This window comes from Necator americanus, chromosome X (genome assembly GCF_031761385.1).
Source record: "Necator americanus strain Aroian chromosome X, whole genome shotgun sequence".
Taxonomy (NCBI): Eukaryota; Metazoa; Nematoda; class Chromadorea; order Rhabditida; family Ancylostomatidae; genus Necator; species Necator americanus.
In genome coordinates, this window is record NC_087376.1 from 5,896,483 (window position 1) to 5,921,084 (window position 24,602).

The 24,602-nt window shown below is 37.9% G+C and overlaps 2 protein-coding genes across 3 annotated transcripts; both read left to right on the forward strand.

Moving 5' to 3' along the window:
• Positions 1-2,236: 2,236 nt before the first annotated feature.
• Positions 2,237-8,928, forward strand: RB195_021586 (uncharacterized protein; the record flags this gene model as incomplete). The annotated part of the gene is made up of 15 exons (XM_064208407.1): positions 2,237-2,305; positions 2,905-2,968; positions 3,114-3,272; positions 3,351-3,472; positions 4,346-4,525; positions 4,603-4,695; positions 4,756-4,857; positions 4,918-5,023; positions 5,556-5,686; positions 6,698-6,769; positions 6,829-6,894; positions 6,974-7,036; positions 7,787-7,913; positions 7,972-8,206; positions 8,679-8,928. The coding sequence occupies 15 exons, from the start codon at positions 2,237-2,239 to the stop codon at positions 8,926-8,928; spliced, it is 1,839 nt and encodes a 612-aa protein (XP_064064288.1).
• A 2,931-nt stretch (positions 8,929-11,859) lies between these two features.
• RB195_021587 (uncharacterized protein) lies at positions 11,860-23,241 on the forward strand (the record flags this gene model as incomplete). 2 transcript variants are annotated; one of them, XM_013435088.2, is made up of 25 exons in its annotated part: positions 11,860-11,923; positions 13,328-13,432; positions 14,231-14,376; positions 14,428-14,534; positions 14,628-14,751; positions 14,818-14,933; positions 15,006-15,105; positions 15,517-15,621; positions 16,450-16,586; positions 17,202-17,317; positions 17,791-17,882; positions 17,967-18,188; positions 19,591-19,693; positions 19,785-19,897; positions 19,986-20,141; positions 20,199-20,373; positions 20,430-20,567; positions 20,724-20,818; positions 21,797-21,858; positions 21,931-22,027; positions 22,097-22,210; positions 22,644-22,809; positions 22,874-22,971; positions 23,040-23,101; positions 23,163-23,241. In XM_013435088.2, 25 exons carry the CDS (start codon positions 11,860-11,862, stop codon positions 23,239-23,241), a joined length of 2,892 nt encoding a protein of 963 aa, XP_013290542.2. The 2 variants fall into 2 exon arrangements, with proteins under 2 accessions (XP_013290542.2, XP_064064289.1); XM_064208408.1 differs by lacking the exon at positions 11,860-11,923 and adding an exon at positions 13,218-13,248.
• Between the last annotated feature and the right edge of the window lie 1,361 nt (positions 23,242-24,602).

Consider the following 24,602-nt stretch of genomic DNA (forward strand, 5'->3'; position numbering starts at 1 on the left):
AGTACAGCAAACGACAGTGATTTGTCGCGTGCGAAGGTGCGTTATTTCGCCAGTTGCAACCACGAATATTGGCTAACATGTGTCCTCTTGGCGGCATATCAATGTGTCAGTAAGAGTAGAAATTAGTGAAAAGAAAAAGAGTCAAATGATTTGAAAATCGGTTCGGTGATAGCGACCTTTCGTGCCGTGCTGCGTAGAGAGAAGAATTGTGGGAAGCTACCACATTTTCCTATTTAAAGGGAATTAATACCTGTGGATTAACGTAAACCTTGCATTTTAAAGTTGGGTGGTAACTTTGGGAATTGCTGAAAGAGTAGGTGGATCGTATTGTGAGAAATTATTCTCCTTTTTTTCTATTTCATAAGCTAGTAAATCGGAAACAAAAGACGATTCCAGTATAATTTGTGAGGGAGGATATATGAAAACGCGTGTAGTTCTTGGCCATAGCCTTATCACGCATACCAGGTAGCTTTTTTTTTTTCTTTTCCGTAGAGAATAGCTGAATAACACTTTTATCGACACGACCTGCATACTTATGAAATTAATTCTACTACGTGCAAACAGCAAATCCTTTGTGACATCCTATGCACACAGAATTTGTTTCATGGAAGTGAATTTTGGACTGATGTTACAAAAGATTGCAATTAACATGTTACTACTAACAACATGATGGTGTAACTGTACTTCAAAGGCGTATAGTGCTTCTAAGCGATAATAAACTCCAAAACCAATAATCGGCTTAGTAGTGAATTCTATGACCTGTAGTCATCCCTGCAAATGAACTCATGAGTGAACGAACGAACAATTTCATGATAGATGAACAGAGGTGTTTGGCTGAGTTAGCCGTAGAAAAAAATCTACGCTCCTTTTTGACTCTCAACACCCTTCTCGGCACCGGCACCAGTGCTACCACTACCGAGGACGTACTATTTTCGAAGTACAAAGATGATGATCCATCTACACCTGGCGGACTATAGTACTTCAGAATTACTTCCTTAGCTCAGTTTTGGTTCGAGTCTGGTTTTTGCGCAAGAACATCAATCTTATAGGTATTTGTGGGATTAGTAGACGAATGTAGAAATTTTCAAAACGGTTAGTAGGTAAATCGATTTGTACCGTTTAAGATTCGCCAAAATTTGTTGACCCTTTGCGACTTCCAGTAGAACACAGAATCCAACTCAGTGGGATATATCAATGGGACATTGATTTTTGCTAGCAAAGCCTTATTTGTTGGGCTGAAAATTCTAGCTGATGATCTTGTAGCTGAATTCTACAGTTTCTGCTACCATCTGAGTTTTGCTAATTTCTCTAAAAGTAATTGTTACAATGACGAAATGTTGAACGGGATTAAACAAGGAGATAGCGATATTTCCTCACTGAATTACGTGTACGTAAAATCGAAAACTGCGGTGGAAGTACGGTAACTCCAATGCCCAACTGTTTTCTCAATTGCAAAGCTTTCCACATACTCTAGGATCGAACTTCACACCTGTCACGTACAAATCTATGGTCCTATCCAGTAGACCATCTTCGAAAAAGCTGAAAACGCAGCTACTTCCACAGAATTTTTCATAAATTGATTTTGAAATATAGAGGTATTGATGCATTCAAGAAGTAGGGTGGCTTTTGTCGAGCAGCAAACTCACATGGGTTCCAGTAGTTTCTGCGCCATAGCAAATTCAATGGTGGTCCTCCAAAATGGAACATTTTTCTGCTTTAATTTGATATCAAGCAAATCGTATTTAGTTTTATGTCAGCCAGTAGTGTAAGTCTATGGATCATCGTAGTATTTAAGAAATCGTACCTAGTAACTAGTGTTTGATCTCGTTTCCTTGTGTAGTGGGATGTACAAGCTTCGAGCTTTGTATATGCCGCGTGGCAGAGCTAGTTGCGGAGCACTTGTGTTCCTCGAGTAGTAAGGTGGGTTTTCCATCTTGTGGAAACTCCGTGTCCCTCACAAGCACAGAGCTAATTGTTTTTGAGTAAAATTTCTGCTATCCGACAGGGGTCCTCCGCCCGATTTCTGCGTTATTTCTCCCTAATCGCTTCGTCTTTTGCTTGTAAAAATTGATACTTTTTGTAACTGGTAACGCCTTCAAAGCGCCCTCATCGTATTTCTCCATCCGGGACCTTGGATCGGTGGAAGCGTGCGGACGCTGCAACGCGCCAAACTGTCATTGTGACCCTTTTCGTGTCAACGAGTGCTCGCCCTCCATCCTATGGCCGTATTCGCGGTATGTCTGGAGGTATAATCGAGGAAAAAGCTGTCCACGACGCTCTAGACGCTCTTCTACGTGCTAGAGAGGTGAGAAATTCGTAAATTTTGAAATTAGCTTGGTAAGTTGCGTGCTTTGATTCGTACATTGATGATGCCTGTATAGCGTGAGTGAATGACTCATGAGGTAAATTTTCGTGTTTCTTGTGGTTATATACCATGAATGAACATTTTCGTACGTATATTTTTGGTAATCTAGTAACGATATAATTTGGTTTTGGTCTTGGTAATCGGTTTTTCTCTTATGTTGATTTTTTTTACGATACTGACAAATAAATGCGTTTTTTGTTTTCTCAAAGATTTTTCCTGATTCACCCAACTTTGAACTGACATTCCATTTTTCCTTCACCTTGTGTTAGTGATATATTGAAGAAACTGTTGTGTTTTAAAGAAATTGGGAATAAATAGGAAGACATTTGAGCATTTGATGTAATTCGCATATTCAAATGAAAGTCTTCGACTGTTTACGACGTATTTAATGAAAAGCATTGAATGTTATCGACGTATTCAAATGAAAATTATTGAATGTTATTGACGTTTCAAATTTTAAAAATGTAGATGTTATTTCCGTGTCGGCGTCAAAATAAAAAAGAGTGCAGATGTAAACCGCGATTCTTAATGTCGTTTAGCATTCTGGTGTCGACGTTGCAACAAATCCGTCTCTGAAGCGTTCCTATCCTGACGACTCTGAGCGTGCGTCGCCTGGTTCAATTTTCGTTCTGCGTTGTATTCTGAATATTGGTGTCGTTGTTCTTTGTGTACTTTGATGTACCCACCAATTATTTAATGAGTGTAAGTTCATTTTAGATACTACCACACATTAATACTTCAATTTCAGCGAATCCCGTGAAGAGGTGTAACATCGACGGAGCCATGGATGCAAGCGGGATGGTACAACAGATGGGATTCGGGACGACCTCAATGATTCCAACAGTTCCCGGTGCGGCAGAAACTGTTGTAGAAATTATCAGTGTTCCAGAGAACACTGTAGGCTTGGGTTCGTTAGCTCTTTTCAGCTCAGCAGCTCAAGCTGCAGCTTCTCGCACATCTGCGGTGAATTCTGCAATTCTTATAGTAATCGGTAGAGGTGGATCTGAGATCCAAAACATCCAAAGTACAACAGGATGTCGCGTGCAAATGAGCCCAGATGGTGACCCTGGGGCAGGCGTTCGTCAGTGCACACTTCAAGGGAGCAAGGTATAGCATTTTCTAAATCTCTAGCTATCTGACGAGTCTCATAGTGTTGTATTAAGCAGTTCCTAAACTGTTGCAAACTCGAGCTTACTCTTGCAACTGGAGCTATAAGGTCGATCCAACCCTTCCTTTCCGGTAATTTATGGCTCATTTATGATGTTGACGTTCATAATCGCGTGGTTTTTGTATTTTTCTGGACTTTACGTGTATTTTGGTGAGATTTTAGCAGATTGTTAAAAAGATAGGAATGAAAATTGTAAAACCTCCTCTAATTAGGAGGGGACCTTTGGGTAGTTGTCGACTGTTTCCTTTGTCTTCTTGGATGTTGTTTTCCGTCGCTTTTCAACATCGTGCAGTTGCATTTACTATTACAGCTATCTGGTGTTTGTAAGCTGGAAAGACGTCTGAATTAATTTACATGCAACCGGAAACGTGCAGCTGATTTTTCCACTCCTTTAGAAACAGTAGTCGAAGTGCTCAGAAAGATTCACTAAGTTTTCCTACGATCGTTAGATCGAAGGGAATTTTCGTTACACTTCTTTCAACAAGGATGGCTAGAGCGTTGACTTATGACCTTATCGTTTACTTTTGACGTCTTTGTGGTTGTAGTCATTTATCCTTACCAAAATCGTTGAGTGAGGAAAACAGTCTCATTATGTGCAACAAAATGGCCCCAAGGGTTACCGAAGGACTTGAGGTATACGGCCGTGGTTGCTAGGATATGCCGAGAGCAACGGTCCCATCGCTTTGAGCAACTTAGCGCGTAGTGTAAGGTCAATTGATTGACCTTTTGTTGACGTAGGTTAGATGTGAATCGCGACACATGCAGGCAATGCGGCGTAGTTTTCTTTCCTCTCTGAAGTTCCATTTCTTTAGATGGCGGTTGAAAGGGCAAAACAAATGATCACTGACGTCATCACAAGGGCAGCATCGCGGCCATCAGCACAGAGCTTCGCTGCTCCAGATGGACGTGCAATCACCGTTGAGATGAGTATACCAGCCACTAAATGCGGCCTTGTAATTGGAAAGATGGGCGAGACCATAAAGCAACTTCAAGTGGGTCTAAAACACGTTAGATCCACAGCAGTTTTCTTCACAACCTTCTTTGCTGTTGCCTAACGTTGTCTGTTCAGGAACAAGCTGGTTGCAAAATGGTAATGATACAAGATTCACAAGAAGTTACAGGCCAAGCGAAGCCTTTACGTATAACCGGTGATCCAGAAAAAGTAGGCTGCTTCAGTTGACGACTAGGGAATATTCACCGAAAGAGTCTCTTCTTGTTACAGGTTGAGATAGCAAAAAGACTTGTAACAGATTTAATCAATTCTCGGGAAGACAATGGGTCTATACCGCGGCTTTATTCCGAGCAAGCTACCGCAAAAGGAGAAGTAAGATTCTTTTGTTCAGCTAGTGTTAAACAGATTTCACTCACCTAAACTCCTTTACAGGTCGTGGTCCCTCGAGCTAGTGTTGGAATGATTATAGGGAAAGGAGGCGAAACTATAAAAAGGCTTGCCATGGAAACAGGAACTAAAATCCAATTCAAAGCCGATGGTGAGAAGAGTAATCACATCGCTGATTTTTATCTGAAACATCTAGTCAAGTGCAATGTAGTTAAGTACCAGCAACATGCAAGCATTAGTATTAGAAAACAGAAGACGCGTGTGAAACTCATTTGTGGAACGCTTTCAATTGCGAAATTCTAAGAGGCGCGCGCGGGATTATTGAACCAGTGTAGGTCAAAAAATGATTTGAATACAGTGAACGTAGTACGGTATCGATGTAATGCACGTTTCACTGCAACTCTGTAATCGTTCAATTTCTCAGCTTGAGCTCTTAAGCAACCTCTCCATAACAAAGCTTGTGAATGTTTGTTACTCAGTAAGTTCTTAAAATCGATAAACCAGCTGTATAATGCAAAAAAATACATGGAAGTGACAGAGAAACTGACTTTCAATAAGTTATTTCAGCACACATTTATAATTTAGAGCTCGGATTTGCACATGCGTTTTGGCATTTCTTGTAGGACGAGGAGATCAAAGCGTGTTTCAGTAGGAACCAGTTCACCGATTTCTTGATCTTTTAGACGATCCCACTTCACCCGATCGTTGTGCCGTTATCATGGGTTCCAGAGAGCAAATTTATAAAGCTACCGAACTTATCACCGAGTTAGTACACAAAAGCTGTAGCGGTTCAATGATGACTGGTCAGACAGAGGTCGGTTTTTATGTAGTGTTCGTTGTATGGAGTTTATTTCTAATGTGATACCTTACAAAAACCGCCAAATTAGTGCTCAATCCCACTTATTTATATGCTTGTTGCTTGGATTCCTTTGTTGTTAGTGATTAGCACATGCAGTGAAGGTTTGAGTGTTAGCTGGTTAATTCGAAGCATCAAATGGAATCATAACATCCAAATGCTTGCGAAATATTGGTCGTGAATCGTTGATATGTACTTCGTTGAGAACTAAAAATTTTAATTTGGAGTAGTTTCGGAATTTTGAAGAATTCAAAATAATGGGAGGGGATCACTTGGGAAAATGAGTTTTTTTTTTGGAAATTTGAAGAAGTAGGGTAAAATGTTTGGAAGCTGTGCGTTACTACCGCAATCTAGTATAACCACCAGCGTTACAGCTTAGCGACCTCAGATTTTCGTGCAAAATGAGTTACCAGAGCTACTGGGCATTTTTCAAGTTAAAACTGCTTTGTTTGAGGCTTCTATTAGAATCACCAACGTACACTCAAACCTTGTGCAGGTATTGTGGTGATCCAGTCTTTCTGTCTGCACATTGCAATATTCCTTACTTATAATGTCGATGAAAAAAGCTCATGTTATGTAGTATTGGGTGACTCACTCTTGTAGACTAGTCGCTTTTGTAGTATTGCTTTTTCCTTTTTGCAATTAGACGAGTTGTGTGTTTTTGCTGTGTTGGTGGCTTTCTTGCATGAGATATATTATATTTATTTATATTTGTCTTTACAAGATTTTATTTGTCCATACTTTGGGAGAGCCAATAAAGTTTGTCACTCTCCTATATACAAATTTTCCGCATTCTTTCTAAATCTTCTTTTCGAAATGCATTCGCTAAGGATTGCACAGAAGTCGAAATAAAGTTTAGTGACCTGTTTGGAGTCTTATTCATTCAAATTTTCAGTGGAGTAGTGCGCTTAAACAAATACAAGTGGTTACGGCCACAACTACTTCATTAATTCCTGAAAATAAATTCAGGCATTCTATATGCACGTTCCTTCCAACAAGACGGGTCTCGTTATAGGTAAAGGAGGAGAGACTATTAAGCAGGTCTGTTCAAATGTGCATCAATTCTTGCCTTTTCCAGAGGGTACCTTGTGTCATTGCAGATTAATGCGGAAAGTGGCGCCCACTGCGAATTATCCCGTGATCCTCCACCGAATCCCCAGGAAAAGGTAGGTTTTCTGTGTCATTCACATGATCGTTTTTTTTAACCTCTTTTTCTATTGTGCTTTTTGATCTACGTATTTTAAGGTATTTATTATCCGTGGTACTCCATATCAAGTTCATCATGCACAACACATCATCCGTATCAAGGTGTGTGCAGTTTCTTCGTGGTTTTATTTAGACCATTACAGCTTAACAAAATTTCAAACCACATTGTACATTGTAGCAGCATGTCTAAAGATATGTGAGTTACTTAAAGACATCACCCCACAAATCTGAGGTGGTACGGATTTCAGGTGGAGTGTTCGTATACGGGCTCGTAGATTAAGGAGAGGGGGTGATTCCGTCCATTTCTTCCTAATTGCCATAAAAAACGGCTCGGAAGATACGGCTTCGAGCGTTCGGGCGCGCTATTTTCTACAACGAGTTCGATTGGGGCGCGCCAGCCGTGTAAACACACCGCATCTTCTGCGCCGTTTTTATGCCAATTAGCAAGAAATGGAAGGAAACACCCATCTCTCCATAATCTACGATCCCGTATACGAATACTCCACCTGAAATCCGTGCCACCTCAGATTCATGGGGTGATGCCTTTAAGGTTGCGGAGAAGTGTTATTGATTATTCACTGACTCAGCCACGCTTCTGTGGAAAGGAAGTTATCCTAATATTTTTCAAAAGCGGGGAAGCGCATACTATATACTTTTACTAACGTTGCTGAATTGAAAATGAGAAGGCGTTTGAGGTATTGAAGTGTTCATGAAGTGTCACTCCAATGAGCGAATGATGCAATTAAATTAAGAAATTATTTGACTTCTGCAGTAATGTTATCTTAATATTTTTCAATAGCGTTCTCTATACAGTGCTCAATACATTAATACTCCTTTAATTTTTTTTTTTAGGTTGGCGACATTGCTCCAGGCACGCCAGTGCCTCCATTCACAGGTGCTGGCGCACCAAATGGTAATAACTTCAGTGTTTCCCAATATAATGGACAGTACGGTGCTAGCCTATGGAATAATACATATGGTTAGAAAAGTATTAGTGAATGGCATATCTATACAGAAAATAACTATGTCAAAATTAGGTCAACAAGCCGATGCTGGAAATGGCTGGGCAAGTCAGGCGGGACAGTACTATACCGGAGCGGCGGCAAATGCTCAAAATTCCTATGGGAACATGCAAGGATACACCTACGTGCCTCAATCTGGCGCACAACCTGCGGCAACATCGCAGAGTTCGAATACAACGTCGTCCGGTCCTACTATCAACCCGCAGACAGGACAGCCCGACTACTCCGCTCAGTGGGCGGAATACTACAGGTATCTTATCAAGCTTTTTTCTGAAATTGAATGTGAGTTTGAAAGTTTGTCAATTTCTGGAAAATGAAGTGAAACAGAGTTACGTTGCACTTATGCGGAAAGTCGTGCTGTAAAATGCTGAGAGAGATTGATTTGTGTGTATTCTGTGATCGCAAGTACAAAGGCCGCATATTTTTTCGTACGTTGTGGATAATGCATTGTTGGTCTTCTGAAAAAGATAAGAAATCGCAATTTCGTTACCTCCATAGTCAGTGATCATGATTTGCGCAGTCATGACATTGAAGACTCCAGAAGCAGAAGCGAAATCGATAAAGGAAAGCTAGGATAGGTTAAGTTAAGGAGCTGAATGACAAAACTGCTAACAAACATCTAAGTTCTTGTTCACCTGTTACTCAAAATTCCTGTATACGTTTCTGAAGGCGCCTTTTTTTCTTCATCTGGTTTCCATCCACGTAACATACTACTGTTTTAGGTCCATGGGCCTTCACGATCAAGCAGCGCTGATCGAAGCTCAGATGAAACAGAACGCAGCGCGCACTGCTGCTGCCTCGGCTAATCCACCACCACCAGGAACCACGCCTACTCAATCGACGTTCTCAAATGCAGCGTATCCGGCTACGTCTGCGGCTACCGCCACATCACAGTACTCCGGCTATTCAGGTGCACAAACGCAAAATTTTCCCGCGACGGGGCAGTTTCAGTCCCAACAGCAGCAGTTTTAGATGTGGGTGAAATAGAGGGATGCATTTTATCGAGAAGTTTAGATCTCGAAACAACCCGTCAGAAATATGACGAGTCTGTTTTATGTTTATGTGACTGTGACTTGTTGTTTTTTCTGCGGGTACAAATGTTTCGATTTTTTTGTTTCGTCATCCACTAGTTTTTGTCGTGTCGTATTTTGTACCACAGTCCATTTCACCCACCGTCCATGCGTCAGCGTATTGACTTTATTCGCCCAATGTATCATCTGCAGCATTCCTTTATCTGCGCATCAGATTAAGCTGGCGCCGAAAGTTTCGACGACATTACTGTTCGGAAATAGTTCAAGAAAAACGATCAACGCTAGCACAAGCGAAATATTTGTTGCGAAAGAAAATCGTCGCCTAGTTCTAAAAACATGGTAAATCGAACAGCAGTAGTTCGTACTATGTTAGTATGAATTTTTTTTAAATGGAAATCATTTTAAGTTTGGTTCTGCTTTTCCGTTGGGTTAATTTTAGAATCGGATGTTATATATGGACAATAATAGCTTCTAAAACAATTTAAGATCTCGAAATTGTTTCACATAAACATCGCTTTGAATAGGAGCAGCGAAGTTGAAATGCAAGGCTCATCTTATTTGGTATTTCTCATTGCAAACATCTCAAGGAGCACCGGTTCAAAAGAATTCGGGTGCAAATTATTCCGAAGTTATTAACATTTGAGGGGATCGTTGGACTGGAATTTTTATTTGCGTAATTTGAAACAGTTGTTATAATAATCACCTTAACGTGAACTATGTTCAACATTGCGAATTTTGAAATTGCGAAAAAATCGAATGTATCTATTTGACTTGACCATGAGGTAATCATTGATTAAAACTAATGTTGTTATTTCTTCATGTTGTCGTCGAAGTGGAAATGTTGTCTTGAAACAACGTCTCATTTTCTGAGTTAATGTTTTTCGTCGTTTTTTATATCGTTATGATAATGGTGGGAACGTAAAGTACTACAAATAGTGCAGGTTCAATTCGTTTGAATGTTGCAATTTCCATTGTCTCGTGGGGGTCTATTTTTCGTTATCTCTTAGATATGAGGGGCAAACCCGCTTATTGTTTTCTTGCAGGAAATCTTTGTTATATTCATCTTTGTTCGTATATTGTTCATATTTTCTTACACTTTCACGTTTCTGTACAATTCATGTAAGTTCCATTAGTTGTAAGGGGTCACCTCTCTTCCATTGATCCTACCTTATTTCTCAGCGGCTGTGCTCAGCTTGTTCTGAAAAAACAAGGAAATAAACCAACTAGCTGGCTTAACGGCGAGTGTTCTGCATGCAATGCGTACAGAAGTGCATAGCGCTGATCATACGTTACCTCAACATCACTAGACATATCCATCCATCACAGAGGGGTCTTTGGTTCCCTCGGTAGTGTGTATTACCAGACGCGAGCTTTGCAAAAAGTCTTTGCAGCTTCTCGAGGGGAGATCATCACCGTTACTGGAGCGTCTTGTCATCCACCACGGATGTGCTCCTAAACCCTCACTTTGTACACTTTACTATCCGGATTTTGCTTGGTCGTTTTCAATCGATACTGACTATCATGCGCTAACCCAGATTAGAGGTGTGAATGCATACATTTCTCCACCTTAGACCTAGATCACTTGATCAACTGATCGAAAAATCACATTGCGACGAAGGAGAGCTTAGATTGTTAGGTTTGATTTTGTTTCACCATACGCTTCTGCGTGAAATCCGTGCGTAACGCCCCACGGCACGGAATGTGAACACGCGCTCTTCTCCGTGTTGCCACACAGAAAGCTGTTTTATATTCGTTCTTCTCATTCCGTAGTTTTTCCTCGTTGACTGCTTCTTCGGATTTTCTACACTGCAGCTTTTACTTTTCATCCTCATTTTGCTGTTCGGTTATTGACAGATGATTTCATACTTATTCTTTTGCTTTTGTGTGTGTTTTCATTTTTTCAAACTAATGTCATCAAATCCATTTTGCTCAACCTTTTTTGTACTGCGGTTTTTGCATAGGAAAGTTTCGCGTTTTTGCACTCGAGTGAATATGTCTGACTGGTATGATCAAGGAGATTATTTACATTTCTCTCTTCTCTTGTTAGCATGTAATCGACGATGAGCGTATTGGCGTTCTTGTTACATTCCTATGAGCGCCTTTATATTTATTCGTCATGTTACTTGTGTTGTTGGAATTGAGCTACTCCACCGAATATAATTTCCCATATTTTTTTTTTGGAAGTTTTGATTCGATTGTGATACATGTAAAGAACAATCCAGGTAAAGGGAAAATGAGTAAAGTCAAGTCAAGGTATTCCGTATTGTTATGTATTGGTGTAAAAGGATTTCTCGTGAACAGGTAATTTTGAAAACAACGTTGGGCTTGTTAGAATGCATGTAGTCGTTTGGATTTGAACAACGATTATGCTAGCGCTCTGATAGCTACTCAAGAAGTTTTGTTGAAGAATATGCGCAATTATTTGATACATCAGAGCTGTTATGGTGTTGAGATTTCCATAAATGGTGTCCATGAAATTTTGGGACCTTTCTTGGCGAATGTGGTCGTCGCAGATGGTGCACGATGCGTGAGTGCGACTGTATAAGCTTTTCACACTGTTGTGCGTTATCAATTTCAATTTCATATAGAGAGGTTCATTAATGCTATTTGTTTCTTAATCGTGTCTATTTACTCGTGTTTTATTCTGAAGCTCTTTTATACGTCATTGTTTCATGTCGGTTTGCAGTTGTCGCACTTTTTTATGTTGTTTTTACGTTTCGATTCTTTGGTGTTCCTTATCGAGTAAATGTTGTTTTCTTTGATAGTAAGTTATTGTTGATAGGCTAACTCCTTAATTTGCATAGAGTATAGCTTCGTTGACGTTTGAACAGACAGCGACTAGCATTTTATTGTTTAGAACGGTGTATTTTGAATGACAACTTCATGTAGAAGACTAGCGCTGCTAGTGAGGGAGAATGATCATATACTTTTCAGTGGTGAGTTTAATTGGTTTTAAAGACACCTATAAGAAATAGCAGTGGAGTTGTTTAATTTACTACATGAATGGTACACCTGCTTACTCAAAAGAAGGGTTCGTGTTTTATGAAGTTAAGAAAAGACCAATCTGATGACGGTGGTATGAGTGTCGATTCGATAATTTTGTTTGGATCAGGTTGTCGGTTGATTTAAATATGGTGATGATCTGGCTGAGTTCGGAAAGCTTTCCGGAAGATGGCATTGGTCAAGCATATATATGTTGAAATGTTAGTTGTTAGTAAACATTTTGTTGTTGCTTATGATAGAAAAAAATCTTGAGAATTTATCAGACAGCACAGATTGACTGTGATCGAACCAAACAGTCGCACACAATAGCTTGATGGATTTTTTTTCTCTTTTTTCAAATTGTGATATGGGTAGAGGTGTCGAAAAATACGCTCATGTTGGTATAGATGTTCGGTCCGAAACTGTACGTTTGTAACGCAAAAATCGTGACAGGTTTTTTAAAAATTTTCAATGGAATTTTTGACTTTCATCCAGTTGGTTGTCTTGGAGAAGGAACTGCTAGTGGGCAGTTATTTTAATAATTTTTGACCTCAGCAACGAAACTTGGACAGAAGTAACCGTTCGCAAGGTATAGGAAACATACGCGAGTGAATTGAAGTAAATATCTTTAGTGACGATGGTTTGATAGGAAGTACAGATTTGCAGATGTAGAATAAAACAAATGATCGTGATTATATTATTCGTGATTTTTTCTTGGGTCACTTTTCCTAATTTCACCGAGTTGTCCTGCTCCTTGTAATTTTCGGAGCAGTATTTCAGCACTATCACTTCGTGATGTCTGTTCCCAACAGTTTTTAATAGAAGAAGAGCACTTTGCTTATCTCCAATTTATTATTCAACCTCGTCAGATTTGCTCTTACCGTGGGATAGGAATAACTGGACTACTGAGGTGGCTATGGTGTCGTATGTAGATCTCTTTCTATTGTTTTTACCACTATCAAATTCGCTTGATATAACGGTATAATTTATAATACCTATAATTTAGCTAGAGAGTCATCTTTGAACTAGTTTCTCAATTTGGAGCGAAGTATCCACATATTTTAGATAGCTTCTTCTCTTCTGTTGTGGATCTCTTCCTTTTTCCTTTTCGATGATTACGGATTCAGCATTTTTAGTTTCGCCACTTGAGTGGGTTATTCAAAGTGGCTATAGCCGGGTTTATTAGGGACCCTCAAAGTGATCTTAAATTTAGTTTCTTTTTTTTTCTAGCAGCAGTTTGTAGCTTCCATGAAGTGCGAAAATTGCTTGGCTTTCGTCTGTAGGTACCGCTGAGTTTTGTACACGTATGGAGGCATATAGAAATTAATTTCATTTTCATTTTGTTCTTCAAATTGCAGCCAATGGGTCTCGTATAGAGGCATTTTCCTTGGAACACGATGAGCTGATAAGTTCATTCAAACTCAACGATGGACAGGATATCTACAAGTTCGTTGAAGGAAGAGGTTTGTTTTTCGAGCTTTTGATTTTATATTGCATTTTCGTTTTTTTCTAAGCTTCTAGTTTCCTAGCTTCTGAACTAAACTAAAGGAATAAAACGTATGCAAAATACGGATGAAAATCCCAGATTAGTACTTGAAAAATGCGAGAGATGCAACTTTGGTATGGAGGAAGGGCACGTGGAATGGATTAGTGCTTGCGCTCACTTGGAATTTTCTTTTTTTTTTTCTCTGAGAAGTGGTGTTGATACTAAAAGCATTTAAAGGTTAATTCTCGAGTGTAGTTAAATTTAGAACTTGATCTATCTTCGAACCGTGATAGACAGTGTAAAATGTACCTTGCTTAAATCGCTTTTGCCTGGAATGTCAAATTTTCTCTGAAACTTTTACCCAACCGCATAACTCCGATAGGAATGAAGTTCCAAGTCGTGATTACTCGTTTACAGATATTTGATGAGAGTGTACATGGCCGAGATTTCTTTGTTGTTCTTTGGTTGACTCCAGGAACGAAAGTAATGTCACAGCTTAGTAGACAGGTTGCTTTAGGACTTATAGTGAATAACTGCAAAATCTGACAATGTTAGGAGTTTCTAGATGATGGTTGCTTAGTAAATTCTATCCGGACATTGCCTATAATTAGGAAACTTGTTCTTTGGATTTTCCTACATGTCTTGCTACATGTAACAGTTTTGCTGCCACTCAATAGATTATCCACCTAGTTTGCGACCTAGATTCAGTGATTTTTATGTGAATTCTATGCAGAACTTTTCTTGAATTCTTTTATCATCTTTTATTCTTGTTCAGATGGGATTTTTGTGTTCGAGGAGACAATTTTACGCCACGTCTCGAATGAAGAGCTTTTTGATCCCAAGCATAAACGAAAGGAAGGCTTGAAATTGGAATTCTACGAACAACTACTTGGTGGTGTGTTTGTACCCGATGCTGACGAAGTAAGCTTGCTTTTTTCGTTAAAAAAACACTTTCGTATTTTCGTTATTCAGATCATACTTTTTTCTCGCTCAATGGCTGTTTCTCGGATAAAAATTTGTTTCGATGCTTTCGAAACACAAACACTGTGCTCCATTGCACCGAACAGACATGCCATGCTGTATGATAGTAGTTTGTTCAAGTTTTTCGCTGTATTTTTCGGATCTGGAAGCACTACACTACATATTTCTATATTCATTTTGAGTATTTTCAGCACATCATGTGAGACTTTGGGGAAAAACTGGTCCGACCTCGTTATAATTAGTGGAACATCTATGGGTGAGCTGTTCTTGTTCAAGCCTGCAACAGGTCAAGAAACTTCATGCAAAGATCAGAATGTGAGTTTAATGATTTTTAGCGTTTACCATTCTCCGGCAATTAGCACTTTCAGTTTTGCCTTTCAGGGTATGATTTTTGATATGTGCGTTTATGGAATGACACTTTGTGTTGTTTCTGACGACCGCACGTTGTCAGTCTACGATTGTTCGTCTTTTCTTCAAAATGACCGCGATGATTTGCTGTGAGTTAAACTTCCACCGCTATTAAGTATTCCTAAACAGACTGATAATTAGTGGCTCTTCAACTCGTTCAGACCGCCAAAAAAACTGGACACATGTTTTGGGCACTATTCACGTCCTTTCGCTGTATCAACCGATGAAGATGGAAATATTTATACAGGAGGACAGGATGAAGTACGTTTTTTCTTTCATTCTGCGGAGATTTTTCTACACATTTTCTTTTTTGCAGTATTGTACATTGGAATTGGAGTTTCTAACTAACTAACTTCTATTCTAACTCGGTCTGACACTTCGGAAAGATTTTAGAAATGATCATGTGAGAGCGAAAGTTCTATATGAAATGATTATTTCTAAAATTTATGCCAAGTGTCTGGGTATATTCTGAGGATGCCAGATGTGATTATTATGAAAGAGTAGGATTGACCGTAGCATCAGCGTGCTAATCTCTTTTAATACAATGAATTTAATGCTATAGGAGAGGCTTTATTCTTCGCAGTTCCTTTACAAAGCGTTTTCCACGTCTATGACAATAATTTAAATAAACTGGTTCCTGTTGAAATCTGCACAGAAACTGTTCGTTTTCAGACACTTTTCCTTTGGAGATGGAGCGGCCATAATCTGAAGTTAATCTCAAAAAGAGAAGTCCATAGAGGGTATATTCGCGCACTTGGCATGTTCCATAAATCTGTGGTAAGTTCTTATCAAGCAGTTTAGAACCTACGCTAAGTTTCTCTAATCTTGACTTGTTCAACTGAGAGTTTAATATTGAAATTAATTGATCATCCATACATTTCTCTTCCATTCTTACTTTGGGTTCTCGAGGGTTGCTTTTCGTAGAATTTTAGCAGTTTATCGTCTCTAAGCTGTATTACGAAGAAGAGTGGATTGAAATTTAGACAAAATAAGAGATTACGGGTTGATGCAATGTCCTTTTAGTAAGCTTGTTGTGCACCTCCAAGCAATGTTCAGTCAAACCGCCACACTCTGAACACGGTCCAGGTTTCTTGCTCGAAAAGCTAGGAAATGTTCGACTGAATACAAATTTGATATATTCATTCAAAGATGATATTGTATCGATTTGAAATGATTCGCTTCGATTACTGTTGAATGAAACAACTCAACAGACGTAGCAACAGATTCAAAGTTTTCCGAACCGATATGAATAACGTGGCTATAAGTCTTCTGAAAGCTGAAGTATGAAACTTCTATGAAAATGATTTGACTGACAGTGTATACGCACGTTTTAGATTCGAATCATATAAATTACAACCATTTTATTAACGCATTTTGTTAATTTTAGTTTTAATTCCCACCCTGTCGAGTTTATGTGCTTTTTGAAATTATTAAGTCGTCCCTTGCTTTACTATTCGCGTGACTTATCCCTGCTTATTCTACTCTTTTCTCGTTGCTGGATTTTCTATTGTTTATTTGTATTCATTCCTTACCTCTTACTTTGGGCACGCCTTTGAGCGTAATAAATAAATAAATAAATATATAAATAAATTGCAACTCTTATAGTTAGTGGGGTGTGAAAGTGGTGCTCTCGTTCGGATTTCTCGTGCGCATATAGAAGACGAACCAATTCTTTCTTCATCACCGGAGGACTCTGTGAAGTCGTTTGTGCGTCTTAGTACTGGCGAATTTGATGTTTTAAAGTGAGTTTAAGTCATTTCCTCTTATCTCTTCTTTGTTCTTTTTTGTTTTCCGTTTACCTCGTGGAAGGAAAGCGAATTCCAAAGCTTTTCTATCATATTTCTACACTAACAAAATAGTTTCATTGATTTTCTTTGATGCTCTCCTTATGTCTTTGCCTTTAGCTGCAAAATAAATAAATAAATAAATAAATTGGTTTCTATTAGAATAGTTGTTGTCATCGTCTTATGATTAATGACTGCATTTGTACAAAACTTCCTTTTCTTGGCTTTTGGATCAGAGAATGCTGAATTTCTTGCAACAGTAAAAAAAAACATCAAGACTACTAGTCGGTTTGGACAAAGATCGTGCTATTCGCCTCATCCGGGACGTAAAAGAATTTCCACTTAAGATAGATTCCTGTTTGTTCTGTCATATAAGTTTGTCATGTTATAATGTTAGCAATAGTTAATTTTCTCCAGTGGCGATGTATTTCATATGTCTTACATCTGTAGTTTGAAAAAGGACCTATGGAGTTTTCTTCAGAAACTGTAGCCTTAAAACACATATAAACGATATGATTTCACTGTTAAAGTATTGTTGTTATATATTTAATTAATGTGTTTAACTCTGCGTAGGCACTCTCCCAAGACTGACGTCCGATTCATATCCGGAACTGTTTTGGACCCAAAAGTATCAAAATATGTCGCTTTAGTCGGTGACAAGAAGATAATGGTTAGGGAAAATAAGAAAGGTGAGTAATGCTGTATTTTACGAGCATTTTACTATGCTATGTGATTCCATTTCGGTTATTTTCGTTTCTCTCTCGAAAAAGTAAGACAACAGTAAAGTTCCTCTTTTTGATTGAAGAAAATATGCTACTTTGTCTCCTGCCCTACGATTTGTGATCCGAAAAAAAAAACTCTTTTCCTGCGACCTTTGTTGCTCCTATGGAAATGCTTTAAGAAGAATAGGCTTTTCGATGTGTAGCGTTGAAATCTACAAGCACTTTTATAATCTGCCGAAACTAAATATGACATTTAAACATTTCCTTTATGTACGTGCTTTTGGAAAGCACATCTTCATTAGGCAACAATTTCTGTTGTTTTGATGCTTCTATTGTCTATTGTTTCGTCTCTTCTCGAATGAAGTGGTTTAGGGCTTTATAAATAAAGATATTTATCGTTTTGAACTATTCCATTCGAGTGTATGATACTGTACTTTCAGATACTGTGTTTGAGATCGATTTTGAAGCTGAAGTGCTTGAAGTTATTGTGGATGGTTCTTTTATGTTCGTCTATTTGGCCAACAATAAAGCTGTAAATAATTCTCTTAGTCATTTTTACTTTATCGTTATGATGGAAGCACTTTTCTCCGGAGCTGTAATACTTTTTTTTGTTTAGGAGCTTGTCCTGATAAACCGTGGTATAGTGTATGCAAATATGAACTTCAATATTGCATTAAAAGAACTCAGAGTTCGTTCTAAAGTGAAAATTACTGCGTTTGCGGTAACCGTCACTGAGAACCGACTCACAATCGTTGTGGGCACAGCCACTGGTCAATTATTCTATGGAAGCAGTGTGTGTGAAGATAACGGTTCTATCGATATGCGTACGTCAAAGGAAGTGAGTTCTATTTTTCATTTTGTTCATTGAATCGTTGGATAGGTTCCGGTATGATAAAAATAAGTTAAAAACGTGACCATCCCATTCTTTCTCCAAGGAAAGATAAGTGATATTTGGCTCACAGCGCAGGTCAGTTAATTGGAGCTCGTATTGAAGCATGTGTACGGGATTACGGTAACGCACATACGTTTTTCTACTCGTGCTCATCTTGAAAATTCAACTATCGAAGGAGCATTTAAATTTGAATTGTATCTGAAAATGCAATTTTATGATAAGGCTCTTGTTAGCTACTACGATTCCACCTCTGGGCTTTGTTCCTCATTTCCATATCTTTATGTAGTATTTTATCCTATATTTTATCCTATTTAGTACATATTTATTATTATATTTTATAAACGTTCGTATGTGGGAAAAAATACGGAATCTAGCGGATTATAGTCATATGGGTCGATTATTTGTCTACCATTTTCCATTTTAAATGTCAACGCCGTCCAGAGCCAATGTTCTACGGTAGGAAATGAGTAGTAGTATGTATGATATCCATATATCATACATACTACTAATAATAATAATATATAAATAGGATAAAATACTACAGTTTTCATGATGACTTGTGAATCAACGGTAAACGGTGTAATTTTGGAGTCTTCCCATAAAGTGTGATTTTGCAATATGCAGGGTATTTGTATGTTTTTCAGAACTTGTTCATTAGACTAGTTCTTTGATATGGTACGACGTGGGCAGAAAATACACTTATAATGTTAATTAGTTTTATTATCCTTAGTATCCTAGATCAGTATTCAAAAGCACGCCGTTTCCGCACAACGTCAGACAGTGAAAATGCAGATGAACATGAAAAATACTTCCGAAATATACGTACCGTTTATTACCGTAGAACATTGGCTCTGGACGACTTTGACATTTAAAATGGAAAATGGTAGACAAATAATCGACCCATATGACTATAATCCGCTAGATTCCGTATTTTTTCCCACATACGAACGTTTATAAAATGTTTTTTCAAATTCAAAACATTACATTATTAAAAAATCCGAGTACGGATGTAGATACATAACTTTCAACATCGAATTTAAAGTTTACTTTATGCACCTGATCAAATTTTGGCATTCTTCAAAATCCTACATCATCTAACATGGAGAAATTTTCACTTCAATATATACTTTTTTTTCGAATTTGAGGAAATTCTGAAAGTAGAGAAGGAATGAATCTTTTTTTTTTGCAATGTATTGAAATTCTTATCATTTCAAGAATAAAAACCGGGCGGAAAAGATGCGTAAGATTTTATTCTCCAGTTTCTGGTCTGCATGTTTTTTTTACCATCTGAATTCAAAGTGATTCAACAGATGTAAAAATTCTCTTCGATTATGCTTTTTTATTTTAGCTGAATTCGCATTTCAAGAAAGGCCCTGTGAATCAGCTGCTTTTTTATGACGCGGGATTATTCGCTCTTGGTCGGAATGGCGTACTTGTAAATTCTTTGCTGAGTTAGTTTTTGAAAGTTTAGTTTATTGAAAGTTTTTGAAAGTAGCTTTTCTTGGTCATTTGTTTATTATTACGCATCACTCTGGTCTCTAGGATCGAATGGAGAGCTATCCATCATTTCTGCTCGACCTCTTTGTCCTTGGCTACCCGGTTTTGTGCCATGTGGACTGAGTAGCAATGCCAATTTGATTCTTGGATTTAAAGGGGTGAGAAAGTGTCCAAGAATAATTGATTTTTAGCTGGTTTTTCGAATTGAGTTCAGGCAAGTATACCTCTATAGATCTGAGTTTTCAGCAAAATTTCTGCGTCATTGATTACTTTACTCGGGAAATAATAGACTCGGTGAATTGCGGAGGTCCTAATCGGCAATGGTATTTTACGAGGCACCCGTCTGAGCGATGCAGTGATCCGAAAGACCTCAAAATGTTGTTCGATTTCCTTTCTAAGGGTGTACGTATTACCTCATTTTTTAATCGTTGGAGTCATATTATTAACTCTTGTTTTCAGAGAATCATCACGGCTCAACTACAGAATAAATGTATGAGTGTTCTTGCCCCGGCACCACATCGTTCTAGGATAATTGGTATGACTATGCTTAATGTGGACCGGCTAAGTCCCTTGGTAGCAACGGTTGGAGCCGATCATATCCTGTCGATATTTCGCATAGGATCTCCAGAAAATGGTTTTGGTTCTTCTTTGTTCTCATATGAGCTATACTTCTAATATTCGATGGTTAAGGATTGGAAACACATCTTTCGATCTACAACGACGCCACTCCAACTTGTGTTTGTTCCTTATTTCTGTTAAGCGGAGAATTTGTCATTATTGTTGGAGGAGAGAAAGGCATAATCACTTCTTGGTTTGTCAGTCCGAACGGTGGGTTGATACATTTCGTATTTTTTAACGGACAAAGGTTGTCGAAGTAGACATTATGCGCTTCATATTTGAGAGATATTTCCATGGGAATTATTGGAAACAATTATTAGCAAATTAATCATAAAAAGTTTCTGCACTTATGGTATAAAATTGCAGATCTCTTCAAAAAAGATCCACGTTTTGTTTTCTCATCGGTGTATAAACGAGAGCTGTCTTCTGCCCGAGTCATGACCATGGCTATAGACGAGGAGGTGAGATTCTGGTGGTGAGAAGGTGTGGTTGCTTGCATGGAAATAAATCTTATAAACAATGTCCAGGTCAAATTTTTGATTATTCAGTTCTAGTATTTTCTCTTTCTTACGATTATGTGAAGAAAAGTTAGCAATACCTTTCGGGAGATATTTTTGAGGTGATTACCGTCGTCGCTGACGATGAGTTGTTAGCCCTGAAGGAGGTTGAAATTATCCGAGTTTTAGCTCTACACGAATTCCAAAAATTCCAAAAACTTGGTTGTGCTAAAGCTTTTTCTTCGATGCCATTCAATATGTTTTGATAATTGCAACGAGTATCATTAGTAATTAATAATTAAAAGGTTCGGTTAAATTGATTCCGCATGTCAAGTTCTAGGTTACAAATCAGTTTAGTTTTGAATTATCGAAATTTTACTGTAGCTCTGTATCAACTTTGATTACGGGAAGGAGCAGATCTTAAATGCATGAGATTTTCATTAGGACATTTGCTGCTATGTGAGTTTCCTTGCATTGGATTTAATTAAGAACTCTTTCTACTTACGGAGGGTGGTTTCTTTCTTTAAAACTCTTGATTATTCCATGGTTGATGACGAAAACATCCGTTCGCAATGAAAGTGGAGTTTTTCCGGATGTTTCTTATACACGTGTAGCTTCTTAGTTGTATCGTCATAGATTTTTGTGTTTGCAGTTCTTTAGGTAATAGAATAAATTTTAGGAAAAATTAGAAAAATTAAATTAAAAATCAAATTAGAAATTTAGGTAATAGGTAATAACATAGTGTTAGTCTAGTGATAAGCTTAACAAAATCTCTCGAAATAAAGTAGAATTCGTATTCTGTTAACATTACATCATTATTACTGTTGTATCATTTACCGTTCGTCAATTATTTTTTTCTTCAAGTTAACAACTACAAAAATTCATAACTTCAAGAGTATTACAGTATCCGCTGTTACTTGTCCATGGGTCATTTATTTACAGACCGTCTCGGGACCCCTCTCAAACCATCATTGTGTTGCTGCGTACGCCGATGGAGTTGTGGAGTAAGCTGTTGTAGTCTCTTTTTTTCTGTTTCGTGCTGTTTTGATTCTTATTCTGTTGAATTTTGATTTTAGGATCTTAAAGATCGCTTTTGACGATGACAAGCCAACGATGTCCTTGCAGTTGTTGGAACGTATCAAATCAGATCCTGTTCTGTCAACACCGGTTAAAGTGCTCTCTATTTTTGTATATATTGTTATTAGAAGAAAATTTGTCTGTATTTTTTAATGCAACTTTCAGGTATTATGCTATCAAAATTGTACCGATAATAGGCTTCATATTAATATGATTACAACCTCTGGTCGTCGTGTGTTTTATAACGTCGTCACTGGACATCCTACTATTGGAGCCTCGGTAAACTCGTGTATCTATGTTTTTGTTTATTTGGTTGTTTATTTCCAAAATGTGTACTTCGTAATCACTTGTGCTTGACCCTTTCTGCCTCACGAATGTATCGTTATTGCATTTATCAGGACAACTAGACTTTTTTCAAACTTCACTATGTTATTGAATAATTCTGTTCCAGGAAAAAAGTTCTTCTTTTGCATGTAAACTTGCCCAGAGTTTCTGGTTGGAACGTTCATTAGCATTACAGGGTCACTTATAGAGTTTCAATCATATATTAATTATATATTTTGTTAATTGTAGAAAGAAAGATCTCCGCAGAAATCAAACATGGAAGGAGGTGCAGTAATATAATTGTATTTCAATATCCATCCATTTCTTGTGAAAATTGAAGAGAGAACTTGTTTTTTTTTGAAGTCACTGCCGAAAATGTTTCTTTTAGGAAGAGATTGACAAGTGCGGTTTGTCGGCCCTTGGTGTATTCACAACCACGGAGGGGAATTACCTAATTTTTGGCTCTGAATCGGGACTTGTTTCGGTAGGCTTAGCTCACACGGGACCCATGATATGGATGAGCTCATTTATCTATCATTCTAGTACGGTAACAGGTAAAAAATTTATAATATTCACAGTTTCCTTTGTGCATTCAATGTCGGTTAGTTCTTTTTGAAGGATTTTCTATATTCTCGTGTCGGACCGGCATCTATTTTCTTTCAATTTCGTTGGATTGTCGTATGGCACTCTGGCATTTGAGTACAACAAATAGGAATGTGAGTCTATATACTGTACTTTGTGGAAGCGAGCGCAGACTTTGCAGGAAAAATAAGTGTTTTTGCAGCTGGAATTCATCAAAGGCTTCACGTTGGACGTGTGTGATCCTTGCGGTGTTTATCGTCTGATGTAATTTATTCAAATCAATAAGTATTTATTTGGTAGATTAGTTGTATTTTTAATATTACAGGAATGGTGGCATTGTTGTAGGAGATGGGATGGAATACGTTCCAATCGATGATGCCGACATAGATAACGCTTCTTATTAAGTAATGTGATATCATGCTTATGTCTAAATTAAACAACTACTATCAAAATCACTACAGTATACATTTTTGTTGCGCTCTTTTCTGTCTGAATATAGCAAAGTACGTAGGATTACAGATTTTCAAAGTCTTCTCTTCAAAACATGTAATCTTTTTGTTTTGTGATGTCTTTTGCTCATGACACTCAGTCATGTCATTGTTATCCTTATCGATTTTATTTTGTTTTTATATTGCATCGTATAAGGTGCTGCGTTGTTGATGTTGTTCATTGCGAGAGGTCCCGTCTAGATTTGACTCTTCGAAATTAACTGCCTCCTAGGTAATGATTCTCAGTCGTTGATGTGTAGTATGTGTAGTTTGCATGTTAGTTAGTTTATCGATGTTCATTCTTTGCTGTTTCCCCGGATAATTTCTACCGAAGATTTGTTTTCCAGGGATATTTTTCCTTTATCATGTCCCCTCTGTGATATGTCTTCTCCTACACTACTTTAAATTGTTGTTATTGTTTTGGTTTTGTGGATTTTCCGTGATTCTCCCATGTTCATTTGATGTTTGATTAGGTTTCTTCGATAGGATTTGTCACAATCTCGTGTTCCAGATTTTGGCCTCTATCCTCGATCTGCGCTAGGACCGTTGTAGTGTCGCTTTTCTACATATAAAACTGTTATTGTTATTCTGTGGATCAAATCTATTCTCAACTCTGTTAAAGTCATTGCTTGGAAGAATTCTGAACTCGGCGTTGAATACTGCTTGTTATTTACCGGTGAATTATCTTGTTTTCGGTTATTTTCTGTTGTTACTGTTTTATTTAACTCTTGGTTTTTTGCTGAGCATTTCAACTGAGGCTCTGGCGACGTTTTCTTTGTCGGGGATTTCATATAGGTTTTATTTTTCCTTTTCCTTGTTCCGACTTCTTTGTGAAGTGCAGTTGGTAGGATTTTTTTACATGTATGAAAGTACAGTGGAAATAACTGTGTTCAAGCAAAATGTGCAATAAATCTTGCCTTGCCGTTTGGCGTAAAAAAACGTTTATTATGTAATGCTAAATCTTGGTGAATTTCATACTGTCGTACGTATTATATTTGGTTGAGAAGGAAGTACGAAGTATTTTTTAAATTTAAAAACAATGCAGATAAAAAACATCGGCGATGTGATATATAACAATTGGTAGAGTATTTATCGTCACGACCTACGACAATCATCCTGTTTTTTTTTTTCGTTAAGTCATTGATGCTTAGTTTTACGGATCGTTAAAATGAAAGGTGAAGAGCATATTTGAGTCTTTGTCTTTCTTTGAAATTCATGGAGGCCAGAAAGTCGCAGAAGCTGAACATAGTGCTGTGTATGGAGCGCGCTTGGAAGAA